A 16,197-nucleotide genomic window follows, 5' to 3' on the forward strand; every position below is an offset into this window, starting at 1 on the left:
CTTCCGCCCCTACCCTCCTCCTTCGCTCAGCATCCCCTCAAAAGCAACCACCACTCGGAATCGGGAGCGAGGGAAGGGTCAGGTTTTAATGTCCCGGTTCTCGGGCCCCGGCAGTCCAGCGCCCGGCCGTTCCCCGCGGCCCTGCGGCTCACTCCGGTGGCGGCCGGCCCGCCTCGTCCGGCCCTTCCGCCGCGGCAGTCCCGTCGTCTTCGGGCACCAGTTCCACGTCCAGCTCCAGCTGGCCCATGTAGAGGCCGACGGCACAAGCCCAGAGCAGGCCGGCGGCCAGCACGGCGCCCACGCCTGCGGCCGCGCCCCCCAGCGAGAGCTGCATGGGCCCCCGCAGCGCCGCCAGGCCCACCACATAGGAGGCGCCGCCCCACACCACACACAGGCCGCCCAACAAGAAGAAGCCTGTGGGACAGAGTGCGGGCCGGCGTCAGGGAGGCTGATCCTGGGGACCCAGGCCGTTCACGGGACTGAGGTGGAGTTAGAAAGGGGATGGGGCACACTCAAGAGCGGGGTAGGGGTCAGGGACAGTACAGAGCCAAGGTCGGGGACAGGAGAAGGAATCGGAGGGGTGGCTAGGCTTGGAGGTGGGGGGCTGGTCTGAGAGCAAAGATAAGGTCGGAGGGGAAGGGGCAGGGGCAGGACCAGGCTGGGGGTGGGGCTGGGACAGGGACCCTCATCTTTGTTGAGAAGTCAGATTGGAAAGGATGAGGACCCACAGCCCTGCCCTGAGCCACCCCCTCTGGTGGGTCCAGTGCCCAGGAGGTAGGGATGGGGTGGGTAGAAGGTGGACACTCACAAGTGAAGGTGAGGCCGCTTCCGGTGGGGGAAGAATGAGGGGTTCTAGCGACGTTTACTCTGGGGGGGTGACGGGATGGGGCAGGAGTCTACCTTCCCCAGTGGGGGAGGGAGCGCCCACACTCCCTGGTGGGGGCGACACTGGGGTCTGCACTCACCGTAGGCGGCCTCCCGACCCATATCACTCTGCATGAAGGAGATGACCCCGATGCCTGATGCCAGGAGGCCATTGCGGAACCAGGAGAGGAAGGCTGGAGGGGGTGGGGCGGGGCAGAGAAATCAGCATCAGCCCAGACAGTCAAACTGAGGGGCGCCTCTTCATCTCACCACCCAGTCTGGCCCCAAATCCCCACCTTGTCCTGGCGGTCCGCCTACCAAACCCTATCCCCCGAAAACCCTCTCTCGTCTCCATCTCTGAGCCCCTACCCACCCCAAACTCTGCAACACCAAAGATTCAAGACAGTCTGCAGAATCTGGCCGAGGATCTAAGATCAAAATTGCACAACCTAAATCTGAGGAGAGGAAGGTCCCAAGAGGTCATCTTGGTCAACGTCCTCCCCACATGTGTATCCCCAAGGGGTGCCCCCTCACTTCTTCCTCAGACCTCCCGACAAATTTTTACCCCCCCACTCCCCCAGGCCTCTCTCCAGCCTCCCCCTTCAGTTTTCTGAAACCTCACTATCTGCTGCTGGGTATGCTCTTCCTTGGTGTCATTCATATCCATTCAAGTCCTTGGTGTGGCACTAACGGGGACTAGCCGGGTCACAATCCCCCCACCCCTACCCCATCCTGTACCTACAAGACCAGTCCTCTCCAATCCGGACCCCCACCGCCCACATGAGGCCCCGCCCCCTGCAGCCAGGAGCAGCACGCCCTCCAATCAGCCCAGAGATTTTCTTCTATTGGTTGTTCCCTCTTCTAATCCGCAACTTCCTCCCTCTTCTGTGGGGCTCCACGCTCCCGCTTTATGCAGAGTGGTCGCCTCTTTAATCTGAACTGGCCCCTCCAACGAGGCCCCCTCTTGTAGGCAACTCCCCCGCCCATAGCCCTCTTTGGAAGCCTCTCCCACCCAGACAGCGCAGTTTGATAAGGCTGCCCGTCCTGGCCCGACCAACCTCTCCAATCCCTACTGCACCCCATAAACCGGACCCACGGTCCCATCCACAAGCCCTTCTCCTATGCGGACAGACTGCCCTCTTGCAGCCAGCGCTTCCCTGCGCTTACACGGAAGCCCTTCTCCCTCCTGAGCCCGGGCCCCGTTTCCAGCAGAAATCCCACCACCATCCTCCACTCGCGCGCGCGGACAGCTCAGCTATGCGGAACCCCCTCTCCCATCCGGGCCGACCCCAGCCACAGCCCCAGACCTGTCTCATGAGCCTTCCGGAGGAGCCAGGCGTCTGCGCGGTCCAGCTCGGACACTGGGGGCGGCGAAGCCCCAGCGCGGGGGCCGTGGCCAGGAGCAAAGGACCCCCGGGCGCCCCCGCTCCGGGGCCGCGGAGGCGGCAGCAGCGCCCCCCGGAAGCGGAGTCGGGCAAGGCGGGCAGCCCGAGCCCACCACCAGCCACCTCCCATGGTTCGCACTACGGCCGCGGCGCACCGCACCGCCCCATGGGCCGCCCGTAGGCTGAAGCGCACGTCACTCAGGCTTAGCCGCTCATCTATTGGTTTTGCGTGTGCCACTCAGGTCCGGTGCGCACTGTCCACTGGTTGAAATAGCGGTGATCCCTCCTCTGTCATCTGTGCCGGTACTGTGCGTCCCACCTTGCTTCTGGGGCTGGACTTCGAATCCCAGAGTTCATTGCGCAGGGGGAAGGCCGGTCTTCAGAAGTCGGAGGCGCGAAATCTACCGGGACTTGTAGTTTTTGTTAATACCTTTAATAGCCAAAAAACAAAACAAAACTCGTGGTGCTTAATGTAGAACCTTTGCAAAATCTCGAAAAGCCCAGAGGAGAAAGTAAAATTCAACATTAATCCCACCAATGAGCGGTTACTGCTAATATTTTGTTGTACCCCTATTCCGCCTTTTTTCTAGGCGGGTGTAAAAGGTTGCCGTTTGACAAATTAATTTTTTTCATATGGTAGCAGTCAATCGTGAATATTGACCGGTGGCATTGGATATTTTTCCATAGCATAATTTTTTTTTATTTTAAAATTTTTATTTATTTTGAACATGGTACAAGATGCAAGTTACAAAGTGGTCTAATGAAAAGTAATTCACATCCGGTGCCCCCAGCCAGTCCCCATCCCCTGTTCCGCAGCAGGTTTAAAGCTTCACACTGATGCATTATAAGGACGTACCACAAGTTATTCCAAGCCCTAGATTGTTTCCAATTTTTCCTGCTATAAACAATTGTTTCCTTTTAGGTCTAAGCCAATGTCTGAGTTGAGAGGGACCTGATTTAACTGTCAGATTTCAGCAGCCAGCTTCCGCCTCTGGGTCCACAGATGGCTTTATATATGCCCTTATTACAGTGTTGTAATGATTTCTATACTTATCTGTCCCTGCCATCAGGCTGTGAGCTTCCAGTGGACTGGGTCCTTGATCAACAGATCTCCATGTCCCTCCATTCAATATAGGTAGGGGACTTGGTAAATAATAATAGCAAACATTTATTAATGACTTTCTCTGTGCCAGGAATTGTACTAGGCACATTATGTGCATAATGTCATTTAACCCTATCATAACCCTAGGAGTTAAGGATTAGAACATTCCCTCTTTTATAGAGGGAAAAAAACATAAGGCTCAGAGAAGTGAGGTAATAAAAGTTAATGTTTGTTGAGCACTAACCATGTCAGACACTGTGCTCTTCCTTTACACGGATACTCTCATTAAATCCTCAACCCTAGGTAATATGTACCATTATTATCCCCATTTTACAGAGAAGGAAGAGGAGAGGTTAAATTAGTTGCCCTAAATCACACAGTTAATTAAAGTCCAACGCCAAATTACTAGCCACTGTGCCATGCATCTTATACGCATTCATTCATTTAACAAGTGTTTACTGAGAAATTGCTCTCTGACAGCATTATGCTACACATTTGGTATAAATCAGTGAACAGATAAAATTCTCTGCCCTGAACTTCCTCAATCTGATAAAGGGCATCTACAAAAAAACCTACAACCAGCATCATTCTTAGTTGTAAAATATTTACTACTTTTCCCTTAAAATTGGAAATAAATCAAGGATTTCCACTCCCACCACTTCTGATCAAAATTATATTGGAGATTCTAGCTAGTGCAATAAGGCAAGAAAAAGCAATAAAGGGCATAAAGATCAGATGGAAGAAGTAAAACTGTCAATATTTACATGTGATGTAATTTTTTTTTTTTTGGATGCTCATCTTGTGGGATCTTAGTTCTCTGACCAGGGACTGAACCTGGGCCCTCAGCAGTGAAAGCATGGAGTCCTAACCACTGTACTGCCAGAGAATTCCTGTGATGTGATTGTTTATATAGAAAATTCTAAGGAATCGAAATAACTACTGAAACTAATAAATGAATTTAGCAAGGCTGCAAGATACATGATCAATATACAAAAATCCGTCATGTTAATATACTTGCAGGAAACCATTGTAAAGTGAGATTTAAAATAATTCCCTTTACAATTAGCATCAAAAACAAAAATACTGGGACTTCCCTGGTGGTCCAGTGGTTAAGATTTCGCCTTGCAATGCAGAGGGTGCAGGTTTAATCCCTGGTTGGGGAGCTAAGATCCCACATGCCTCGCAGCCAAAAACCAAAACATAAAACAGAAGCAATATTGTAACAAATGCAATAAAGACTTAAAAAAAAAATGGTCCACATCAAAAAAATCTTTAAAAAAATACTTAGGAATGAATTTAACAAAAGATGTGCAAGATTTCTATACTGAAAACTACAAGATACTGTTGAGACACATTAAAGAAGATCTAAATAAATGGACATGTATATACCATGTTCATGGATTGGAAATTTCCTTGCTTTCACGGAGCTTACATTCTAGATCAGTGATCCCCAACATTTTTGGCACCAGGGACTGGTTTCATGGAAGACCAGTTTTCCACAGACGGGGGGGTGGAGGGGTGGTTCAGGTGGTAATGCGAGGGATGAAGAGCAGCAGATGAAACTTTGCTCGCTCGCTGCTCACCTCCTGCTGTGCGTGCCTGTTCCTAACAGGCCACCGACCGATACCAGTCCATGGCCTGGGGGTTGGGGACCCCTGTTCTAGAGGGGAAGGCAGAAAATAAGCAATAAATATGCTAAATAAGTAAATTCTAGGGAAAGTCTGGGACACTAGAGGAGTCCAGATAAGGCACCTAACCCTGCCTGGATGTGGGGTCAACAGGGGGTGCCTAAGTTGAAACTGGAACTATGAGTAGGCATGGACCAGGTAAAGCATGATCAGAGACTTGCAGAAAGAATCTGGGGCCCAGGAAAGATTCCTGTGAGTGTAGGAAACTGAACATAACAATAAAATAAATGCCGATTATTTACCGTCATGAGAGAGTTTCCTTAGTTTCTTGTGGGCAGCTGTGATAATTATATGGTCTGAGATGACCTAGAGTGTGTAGAGATCTTTTGAATCCAGAAAAGCAGCTCTCTGCTCTCCCTAACCCCAACCAGAGCAAGGCATCGATAATCTTAACCCTCCAAAATCACCCCATTTAGCTCCTGGGTCACCTTTAATTCCTGATCCTGTGCACTAGGGAGCTATGGCGCTATGGAGGATTTATGCAGGGAACAGACAATGTTTAATTTATCTGTTAAGAAAATCACTCTGTCTCTCTTTGGAGGATGGATTGTAGCAGGGAGAGATCAGAAACTTGCAAGAGGACGGGTTACCATATCAATACCTATCTATTTCTCTCCAATCCTCCCCTAGTCCAAACCCTTGTTATCTTTCACCTGGACACCTGAAAAAAAGCTCATTCAATGATCTAAAGACCGCCCCTAAAGTAGATTCTCCATTTATTAATTCAGCTAATATTTACTGATTACCTACTATGTACCAACCTCTGTTTGAGACACTGAGGATATAGCAGTGAACAAAATAGAAAACTGTCCCAGCCCCTATGGACATGACACTATTGGGGAAGGGAGACAAAGGAATAATTAATGTAATTTCAGGTAGTGTCAAATCCATGAAGAAAATAAGTCAAGGTGATGAGCTAGAAAATGATGAGAGAGTGTGGCCGCCAGCCTCTAAGATGATCCAGTGATCTTCACACTTTGTATAGTCCTTCTTTGTTTGTTTTGTTTTTAATTAATTAATTAATTTATTTATTTATTTTTGGCTGCATTGGGTCTTCGTTGCTGTGTGCAGGCTTTCTCTAGTTGTGGCGAGTGGGGGCTACTCTTTGTTGCAGTAAGCGGGCTTCTCACTGCGGTGGTTTCTCTTGTTGCAGAGCATGGGCTCTAGGCATGTGGACTTCAGTAGTTGTGGCATATGGGCTCAGTAGTTGTGGCTCACAGGCTCTAGAGCGCAGGCTCAGTAGTTGTGGTGAATGGGCTTAGCTGCTCTGTGGCATGTGGTATCTTCCTGGACCAGGGCTTGAACCTGTGTCCCCTGCATTGGAAGGTGGATTCTTAACCACTGTGCCACCAGGGAAGTCCCTGTTTTGTTTTGTTTTTTAATTTATTTGGCTGCGCCGGATCTTAGCTGCAGCATGCGAGATCTTCGTTGCCACGTGCAGGATCTAGTTCCCTGACCAGGGATCGAACCCGGGCCCCCTGCATTGGGAGCGCAGAGTCTTAACCACTGGACCACCAGGGAAGTCCCCTGTATAGTCTCTTGCCACATCCAATCAGGACTGCTCTGTGTGACCAATAGAATGCTGTGGAAGTGACAGAATGTGACTTTCAAGGCTGGATCCCAAAAGACATTACAACTCCCACCTTGGTCTCTTGAATCACCTTTTCTGTGGGAAACTGGCTGCCACATTGTGAGGACACTCAAGCATCTTTGCGGAGAGGCCCACGTGGAGAGGAACTGAGGCCCTAGCCAACAGCCAGCAACAGCTTGCCAGCCACACAAGTGAACCTCCTTAGAAGTGGACCCTCCAGTCCCTGTCAAGTCTGTGGATGACCACAGCCCCAGCCCAAGGTCATGGGAGACCCCGAGCCAGAACCACCCAGCTAAGCCACTCCTGTAAGATTCCTGACCCACAGAAACTATGTATGATAATACATTTATTGTTTTAAATCGCTAAGTTTTGAGGATGTGACATGTGAGTAGTAATCTGAGTAACAAGAAGGAGTCAGCCATGAGGTCATGAGGAGGAGGGGTGCTCCAGTCAGCGAGGATAGCAAGTGCAAAGGCCCTGAGGCCGGAGCGTGCTTGACACGCTGGGGAAATAGCCAGGAGGCCAGTATGGTTAGAGCAGAACTAAGCAATGGGGAGAGTGGGAGGAGAGGACGTCGGAGAGAGAATGGGGGGCAGGGGTGGGTTATTGGGGTCTGGTGGGCCATAGTGCGTGATGGGAGCAAGCGGGAGATTTTGAGCTGGAGTGTAGCATGCTCTGATGTATGTCTTTTGAATGTGGTGCTGAGGGCTCAGTGGAAAACGGATGTAGCAGCTGGAAGATTTTTTAATTAATTAATTAATTTGGCTGCACCGGGTCTTAGTTGCAGCACGCGGGATCTTCATTACCACGTCTGGGATCTTTGTTGCGTCGTGTGGGATCTTTTAGTTGCAGCATGCGGGATCTTTTAGTTGTGACATGCCGGATCTAGTTTCAGGACTGGGGATTGAACCCAGCCCCCTGTGCTGGGAGCGCGGAGTCTTAACCACTGGACCACCAGGGAAGCCCCCCGGAAGAGGTTTTAAATGAGCATCAAGTGACGTTTCTCCCCAGCTTAAACCCTCCTATGAGGGTGAAGATCTTCCACAGCTTTCCATCACCCGCCAGAACCATGGCTGCAAGGCCAGCCAGGCCAGGCCCCTGTCGACCTCTGCTCCTTCCTCTCCTACTGGGAAGAGCTTGGATTTTACGGAGGGAGAGGCAGGTTGGGGGGTTGAACTTGGGGAGGGAATTCAAATGGGCTGTACTAGATAGTCTGCCTGCTAGCAGTGAACACTAAGCATTAAATGGGCTTAAATGGGAACTGAAAATATTTGAAACACATTTTTCACATTTTTGGCTGATGAAAGGTTTTAGGCAGATGAGAAAGGAGAGAAAAAAAAAAAAGATTAAAGGGTCATTGCAGAGAAAACAAATCCTCTTTAAAGAGACAGAGCTGGCCAGTTGCTTCTGCACTTGTGATTCCGTCAGTGGTTCTAAAACGAATCAATCGGGAACTTTAAGAAAAACATTAATGCTCCAGCTCCATCTTGGAGTAACAAAGTCAGGACCTGCGGATCGGAGGGTGAGATCAGGCATTGGTATCCTTTTACAGTGAATATATTTTTATTCATCACAAGAAAAGGAAATATAATTATGCGATGCGATGGAGGTGCTCCAACACTGCAGTGGTAATCATACTGCAATATGTAATTGTATGTATAGATCAAGGTGTATCAAATCATCACAGTTACAATACAAACTTATACAGTGTTATAGGTCAATTATATCTCCATTTTTAATTTTTTTTTTTTTTTTTTTTTTTTTTGCCACGCCACGCAGCTTGTGGGATTTTAGTTCCCTGACCAGGGATTGAACCTAGGCCCTCGGCAGTGAGAGTGTGGAGTCCTAACCACTGGACCACCAGGGAATTCCCTAAACATTTTTTTAAAGAATATATTTTTATCAAGAACTGACTAAAAAAAAAAAAAAAAAGGGACTTCCTTGGTGGCACAGTGGCTAAGAATCTGCCTGCCAATGCAGGGGACACAGGTTCAAGCCCTGGTCCGGGAAGATCCCACATGCCACGGAGCAACTAAGCCTGTGCTCACAACTACTGAGCCTGCGCTCTAGGGCCTGCAAGCCACAACTACTGAGCCCGTGTGCCACAACTACTGAAGCCCACCCGCCTAGAGCCCATGCTCCGCAACAACAGAAACCACCACAATAAGAAGCTCGCGCACCGCAAAGAAGAGCAGCCCCTGCTTGCCGCAACTAGAGAAAGCCCACTTGCAGCAATGAAGACCCAATGTAGCCAAAAATAAATAAATACATTTATTAAAAAAAAAAAAAAAAGAACTGACTAGATGGGGACTTCCCTGGTGGCGCAGTGGATAAGACTCCGTGCTCCCAATGCAGGGGGCCTGGGTTTGATCCCTGGTCAGGGAATGAGATCCCACATGCATGCTGCAACTAAGAGTTCACATGCCACAACTAAGGAGACTGCCTGCTGCAACTAACAAGCCCACGTGCTGCAACTAAGGAGACTGCCTGCCGCAACTAAGGCCTGGTACAACCAAATAACTAACTAACTAACTAACTAACTATATATATATATGTATATATGTATATATATATATATATATATATATATATATATATATATATATATACGTATATATAAAGGAACTGACTAGATGTCAGGGACTGTTCCAACACCCATGGACACAACAATGAACCCAATGAACCAAGGAGATAAACGATCAGCTTTGGTGGCAGGACATTTCAGAGTGTGCAGGGGAAGTACAATGTCAAGTTGTGAAAACCACAAATAAGGCATTTATTCAGGTTGTCCTTGAACAAGATTTCAACATTTTGTCCAACCAGCTGTTCACGGCCCATCTCTCACCCTCTGTTTTGCTCTACGCAAACGTAAGTCTGGCTTGTCTCCTCCCCCCAGGCCCTCAACTGTAGCTTCCCTCGCTTCCGAAGGACCGAAAGGTGGGACATGCCCCCTCGTCAGCTTCTCCTGAGAACCCGCTAACCCCAGGAAGACACACTTCCTGTGTGTCTTGCAAACCACTGTGGTTACTTTTCCTCATCTAGGCAACTTCCCCTTGACTGCGAAACCCTCTTACCCTAGACAAGCAATGTCTTTTTCTGTCTGATTTTTGAGATGCTTGCAGATTTTTTTTTTTTTTTTTTGCGTTTTTTGGCTGCACCACACGGCTTGTAGGATCTTAGTTCCCCGACCAGGGATTGAACCTGGACCCTTGGCAGTGAAAGAGCGGAGTCTTAACCACTGGACCGCCAGGGAATTCCCGCTTGCAGATTTCGGAGCTCTACTGCAGTGGGCTTTTTGAATAAAATTAACTCAGTCCGGAATATTTGACACCTCCAGAAAGTCCTTGTGTGTTCTTCATTAGGTTACTTCCGAGATACCTTCTAGTTTTTTATCGCTCTTGGGAAGGTTATCTGATTTTCTGTTAATTTCCTGGTTGGTTATTGCTGGTATATAGCATTTTTCTTGACTAAATAACACCTCTCCACTTTTTATCCTCCCCACACCCAGATATTCTCTTCCTTGTAAAAATGACTTCAAGGATGTACTCCAGAAAGTGAACATGTGAATCCAGGGAAGAGGAGGCTATGGGTTGTGAGGGTTTTACATGTGAGGGAACAAGGTCTCCCTGTGACAACAATGAGATTCTGGGTAATACTTATTTTCTTCTTCCCATTTTTTTGGGGGGAGGAGGGAGTTTTCCAAAAAATTTTACCATTAAGATTGCTTTGGGGGGCTTCCCTGGTGGCGCAGTGGTTGAGAATCTGCCTGCCAATGCAGTGGACACGGGTTCGAGCCCTGGTCTGGGAAGATCCCACATGCCGCAGAGCAACTAGGCCCGTGAGCCACAACTACTGAGCCTGCGCGTCTGGAGCCTGTGAGCCACAACAAGAGAGGCCGCGATAGTGAGAGGCCCGTGCACCGCAATGAAGAGTGGCCCCCGCTTGCCGCAACTAGAGAAAGCCCTCGCACAGAAACGAAGACCCAACACAGCCATAAATAAAATAAATAAATAAATAAATAAAATAAAAATAAACAGGAGCTCTAAAAAAAAAAAGATTGCTTTGGGGACTTCCCTGGTGGCGCAGTGGTTAAGAATCCGCCTGCCAATGCAGGGGACATGGGTTCAAGCCCTGGTCCGGGAAGATCCCATATGCTGCAGAGCAACTAAGCCCATGTGCCACAACTACTGAGCCTGCACTCTAGAGCCTGTGAGCCACAACTACTGAGCCTGCATGCCACAACTACTGAAGCCCGCGCGCCTAGAGCCCGTGCTCAGCAACGAGAGAAGCCACTGCAATAAGAAGCCCACGCACCGCAACAAACAGTAGCCCCCCACTTGCCACAACTAGAGAAAGCCCGCGCGCAGCAACGAAGACCCAACGCAGCCAAGAATAAATAAATAAATTAAAAAAAAGAAAAAAAGAAAAGAATCCGCCTGCCAATTCAGGGCACACGGGTTCGAGCCCTGCTCCGGGAAGATCCCACATGCCGCGGAGCAACTAAGCCCGTGCGCCACAACTACTGAGCCTGCGCTCTAGAGCCCTCGAGCCACAACTACTGAGCCCGCGTGCCACAACTATTGAAGCCTACGCGCCTAGAGCCTGTGCTCCGCAACAAGAGAAGCCACCGCAATGAGAAGCCCGTGTACCTCACGAAGAGTAGCTCCCACTCACCGCAACTAGAGAAAGCCCGCGCGCAGCAATGAAGACCCAATAAATAAATAAAAATTTTTAAAAAAGATTGCTTTTGTAACCTGGGGTGGGGGGTGGGAGAGAGGAGAAATGTCATTTTGGATTTTTTCCCCAGCTTTATTGAGATATAATTGGTGTATAAGATTGGGTTTAAGATGTACAGTGTGATGATTTGATATACATATATATTGCGAAATGCGTATCACAATATAATGTTAGCTAACACCTCCCTCACTTCACACGGGTACCATTCTTTTCAGTGTGTGTTGAGAACATTTAAGATCTGTTTTTCTGTGCTTTCACTGCCGAGGGCGCGTGTTCAGTCCCTGGTGGGGGAACTAAGATCCTGCCAGCTGCGTGGCACGGTAAAGAAAAAAAGTTAAAAGATCTACTGTCTTAGCAACTTTCAAGTATACAAGAGAGTACTGTTACCTGTACTCATTAGATCCCCATAATGCATTCATCTTCTAACCGGAAGTTTGTATCCTTTGCCCACCTTCACCTATTTCCCAAGAAACGTCATTCTGAAAGCAGAAATGTCAGGGCAGGCCAAGCCGCAGGGAGTGGCTGGGGCCCTTCCCATTGCCCCCTGAGCTGTTCTGTTCCCTATGGCTTCCTGGCTGTTTGCCTCGGCTTCAGGGTCCTATCCATCTCTGGACCTGGATATCCCTCTGGTGGACACAGACTTTCCGCCCACCTGTGGTAAGGAAGAGACATGAGGAGATGAAACGGAGGGGTTTGAAGGCTCTGGATGGGAGCCTTGTTCTCCCTGCCCCTCAGACCCCACCTAACCCTGAACTTCTCATCCATCTCTCTGCTAAAAGCAACTCCCCTTTCTGATCTCACGACTTCGCCCCCCAGGCTGCCAGACCTTCCCTCCCTCCACCTTTGTGTCTCCCTCTGGGATTCTTGGGGGTCCCCTCACACAGTCCCTTCCCTTCCCTCCCACTTCCTTGGCCCCCAGCCTATCCAAGGATCAAGACTCTCCTTTAGTGTCTCCACTTACCTGAAAATTATCCTACTACACTGGTTTGGTTAGAACAAGAGAATTTTCTGCAAAATGTTAGTAAATTGTCATCATCAGTCTACAAATCTATGATTTCCATGTGAATGATGTCCTTTCAGGTGCGATGTCCTTGTTCAGTGTTAAACCTGCACAACTGTACAAGGCGATCATATGTCCTATACACCTGGCAGATGCCCAGAGAGCTGGGTCTTTCCTGGACGCCCATCCATCCATCCACTCCCTCTCCAGGCTTTCCTGAGTTCCTCTCCCACAAGATGTGGTCTGTGTGTTTAGCTCTTAGATGACCACTGGCTTGGAGCACTGGCTATTTGTCTTAACTAAGTCCTTCATGAAGACACATCAGATCATCCATGAGGTGTAGCAGAAGCAACAGACAGAAGGCTGGATAAAGTGAGCTGTGTGGGGAAGAGAAAGGTGAAGTTGAGCCCTGTCAGGGAAGATGCAGAGCTTGCTCTTCCAATTTCTGGGACACACTGGGGAGAAAGGGAGGTGCCCAGGGTAAAGCAGGGCTTAGTGGGAAGGGGTCATCTCCCCCCTCCCCTCTTCCTCCACCAGCTTGTCCCATCTCCTCCTCACTGCAGACCCTCCTCTATAGTTGTGCTGTGACTCTGAGGACACCACAGGGTGACGGCTGGGTCCCCTACAAGAGTAACAGCTCACGCAGCAGAAGCTTTCACATGCCCCTCAAAGACAGCAGATGCCTGGGGCACGAAAAAGAGAGTCAGTATGTTAGATCCACACTCGCTGCCCTCCTATACCTTCCTCTCTACAACAGGGGCCAGAAGCCTGCAAACTACATTTCTCCATCTCCTTTGCCAGCTGGTCTCCTGTTAGTTTCTGGCAGTTGGAAGGCATAAAAAGCAAGAAGTTTTTTCTCCCCCTGGCTTCTGGTGACGCCCTGAGGGATGGTTGCCAAGCTCAAGCTCCAGGAGCCCTGCTCAGGCAGCCTGGTTCCTACTTCAGCAACATAACAGTCTCTGGGTGACACCATCATTTTCTTGTTACACTGACCCTGGGGATCCTAGCAGCTTCCTGCAGCTACTAATCGGTGGTAACCCGATTATGCCTCTTTTACTCCTCCAGCCCTTCCAGCCTCTTGGTGTCCAATTCCCTGTATTACATTCCCTTTGGTTTAAATGCCTGGAGTGGTTTCAGTTTTCCTGATCAGATACTGATCAAGAGGGAAGGAAGGGCATCGCTCTGGATTCCTCTGACAACCGCAAGCCCTGGGGCATGGCATCTCTTCCTTGGAGCTGCTCTCTCTCCCCAAGAGTAAGATGACTCTGGAGCCAGACTGTCTGTATTTGGAGACTGACTTTGCCACTCAGTAGCTGTTGATCTAGGACAAGTTGCTTAGTCTCTCTGGGCCTCAATTTCTTCATTTGTGAAATGGGAACATAATAAGACCTACTTCATGGAGTTCTGAAAATTATTCAATACATGCAAACACCCAGACCAGGGCCAGCACCATCTCACGTACTGTGTGTGTATGTGTTAGCGGTTATTGTTTTAGTACCTGTGATAGCATATGAGGCCTTAAAATGGTTCTGGCTGTCTGTTGTATACCGACTCAGGTGACGCCAGGTAAGTTAGTTCCCTGTCTGTTTTTTTCCGTTCCCTGTAAAGTGAGGATTTAGCATGGAATGGTAGAACAGAGTTACGCAGTTTTCTGTGTATATAATCTAATCTTCTTAGGAGCTACGTTTTTCTTTTGTTTTGTTTTGTTTGTTTGTTTGTTGGCTGCACAGCTTGCGGGATCTTAGTTCCCTGACCAGGGAGTAAACCTAGTGTTCCCTGCAGTGGAAGCACCAGGGAAGCCCTGGAATTTCTTATTTAACTTTTTATTAAAGCATCACACACATCCAGAAAAGTACAAAGATCACGGCACATAACTCGATGAATTTTTTTAAAATCACACCCCATATCACCAGCTCCCCGATTGAGAAATAAACATGATCAGTGCCCCCAGGGGACCCCTCGAGCCCCTTCTTAGTCACTGTAGCCACTGCCAAGGGTAAGCCCCTGAATGACTTTAATACCACAGGTTAGTTTAGTCTGTGTATTTGTTTCCCATGGCTGATGTTATAAATTACCACGAAGTTAGTGGCTGAAAGCAATGCAAATTAATTTCTTTGTTAACAATTCTAGAGATCAGACATCTAAAATCAAGGTGTTGGGACTTCCCTGGTGGCGCAGTGGTTAAGACTCCACCTGCTAATGCAGGGGACACGGGTTCAAGCCCTGGTCCAGGAAGATCCCACATGCCGCAGAGCAACTCAGCCCACGTGCCACAGCTACTGAGCCTGTGCTCTAGAAGGCGCGAGCCACAACTACTGAGCCCGCGTGCTGCAACTACTAAACCCTGCGCGCCTAGAGCCCGTGCTCCGCAACAAGAGAAGCCACCACAATGAGAAGCCTGTGCACCGCAACGAAGAGTAGCCCCCGTTCGCTGCAACTAGAGAAAGCCTGCGTGCAGCAACGAAGACCCAATGCAGCCAAAAATAAATAAATAAAATAAATAAAAATTTAAAAAATAAATAAAATAAAATCAAGGTGTCAGCAGGGCTGCTCTCCTTCTAAAGGCTTCAGGGGAGAATCTGTTTCCTTGCCTTTTCCAGCTTCAAGAAGCTACTTTCACTCCTTGGCTCGTGGCCCCTTCCTGGAATCACTCCAACCTCTGCTTCCATTGCTACATCGACTACTCTGATCTCCTGCTTCTCTCTTATAAGGACCCTTGTGATTACACTGGGCCCGCCCAGATAATGTAGGCTCATCTCCCCATCTCAAGATCCTTAACTCAGTCACATCAGCAAAGTTTCTTTGCCATGGAATGTAGCATTCACAGGTTCCAGGAATTAGGACACGGACGGAAGTGTTCTTATAAGAGGGAGGCAGGAGGATCAGTTAATAGAAGAAGACGTGACAACAGAAGCAAGAGTTCAATTCTCCCTTGCGCGCTCCAGAAAGAACACAGCCCTGCCAACACTTTTATTTTATTTTATTTTATTTTTTTGGTCACGCTGCGTGGCTTGTGGGATCTTAGTTCCCCGGCCAGCAATTGAACCTGGGCCCTGGCAGTGCAAGTGCGGAGTCCTAACCACTGGACCACCAGGGAATTCCCCCAACACCTTGATTTTAGACTTCTGGTCTTCAGAACTATAAGAGAATAAATTTGCATTGTTTTTAAGCCACTGAGTTTGTCGTAATTTGTTACAGTTACAACAGTGAACAAATACAGTTATCAAGCTTGACAATGAATACAGTTGCCAGAAAGTGGGAGGTCTTGAGAGGAAAGTAAATGGAATGATTTGTAATTTTTAAAAAATATTTATTTATTTATTTATTTATTTTAGTTCCGCTGATTCTTAGTTGCGGGACACGGGATCTTCATCGCGGCACGTGAGCTTTTTATAGTTGTGGCATGCGGACTCTTAGTCGCGGCGGGCAGACTTAGTTGCAGCATGCATGTGGGATCTAGTTCCTCGACCAGGGATCGAACCCAGGCCCCCAGCATTGGGAGAGCAGGAGACTTACCCACTGGACCACCAGGGAAGTCCCATATTTTTAATTGTAATCATTCTAACAAGGAGCCCCAGCTAGGGTTTAGAGCTGTGCCATCCAACGTGGCAGGCACTGGGCACATGTGGCTCTTTAAATTTAAACTTAAAAACGAGAAGTCAGTGTCTCAGTTGCACTGGCCACACTTCAAGTGCTCAGTGGCCACATGTGCCCAGTGGCTGTCATACTGGACAGCACCGAAGAGAGAACATTTTCATCATTGTGGAACATTCTAGTGGGCACTGCTGGTTGAGAGAATCAGACACAGAGAATGAGCTGTCATAGTATTT

The 16,197-nt window shown here is 48.6% G+C and overlaps 1 protein-coding gene across 1 annotated transcript; it reads right to left on the bottom strand.

Annotated features, from left to right (window-relative positions):
• Positions 1-66: 66 nt before the first annotated feature.
• On the bottom strand, positions 67-2,421 carry TMEM160 (transmembrane protein 160). Its single transcript, XM_082367695.1, has 3 exons — positions 2,172-2,421; positions 966-1,058; positions 67-414 (listed from the first exon to the last, which is right to left on the bottom strand). Exons 1-3 carry the CDS (start codon positions 2,377-2,379, stop codon positions 149-151), a joined length of 567 nt encoding a protein of 188 aa, XP_082223821.1. The 5' UTR covers positions 2,380-2,421; the 3' UTR covers positions 67-148.
• Positions 2,422-16,197: the final 13,776 nt, after the last annotated feature.

Source organism: Balaenoptera borealis (genome assembly GCF_965194805.1).
Source record: "Balaenoptera borealis genome assembly, chromosome: 19".
Classification (NCBI taxonomy): Eukaryota; Metazoa; Chordata; class Mammalia; order Artiodactyla; family Balaenopteridae; genus Balaenoptera; species Balaenoptera borealis.

Bases quoted from the DNA above. Each gene is read 5' to 3' on its own strand.
- TMEM160 (XM_082367695.1), bottom strand. From the start codon at position 2,379: ATGGGAGGTGGCTGGTGGTGGGCTCGGGCTGCCCGCCTTGCCCGACTC. The intron at 1,059-2,171 runs GTCTGGGGCTGT...CACCCCCTCCAG, and splicing joins CCGGAAGGCTCATGAGACAG to CCTTCCTCTCCTGGTTCCGC. The intron at 415-965 runs GTGAGTGCAGAC...TCTGTCCCACAG, and splicing joins GGGTCGGGAGGCCGCCTACG to GCTTCTTCTTGTTGGGCGGC.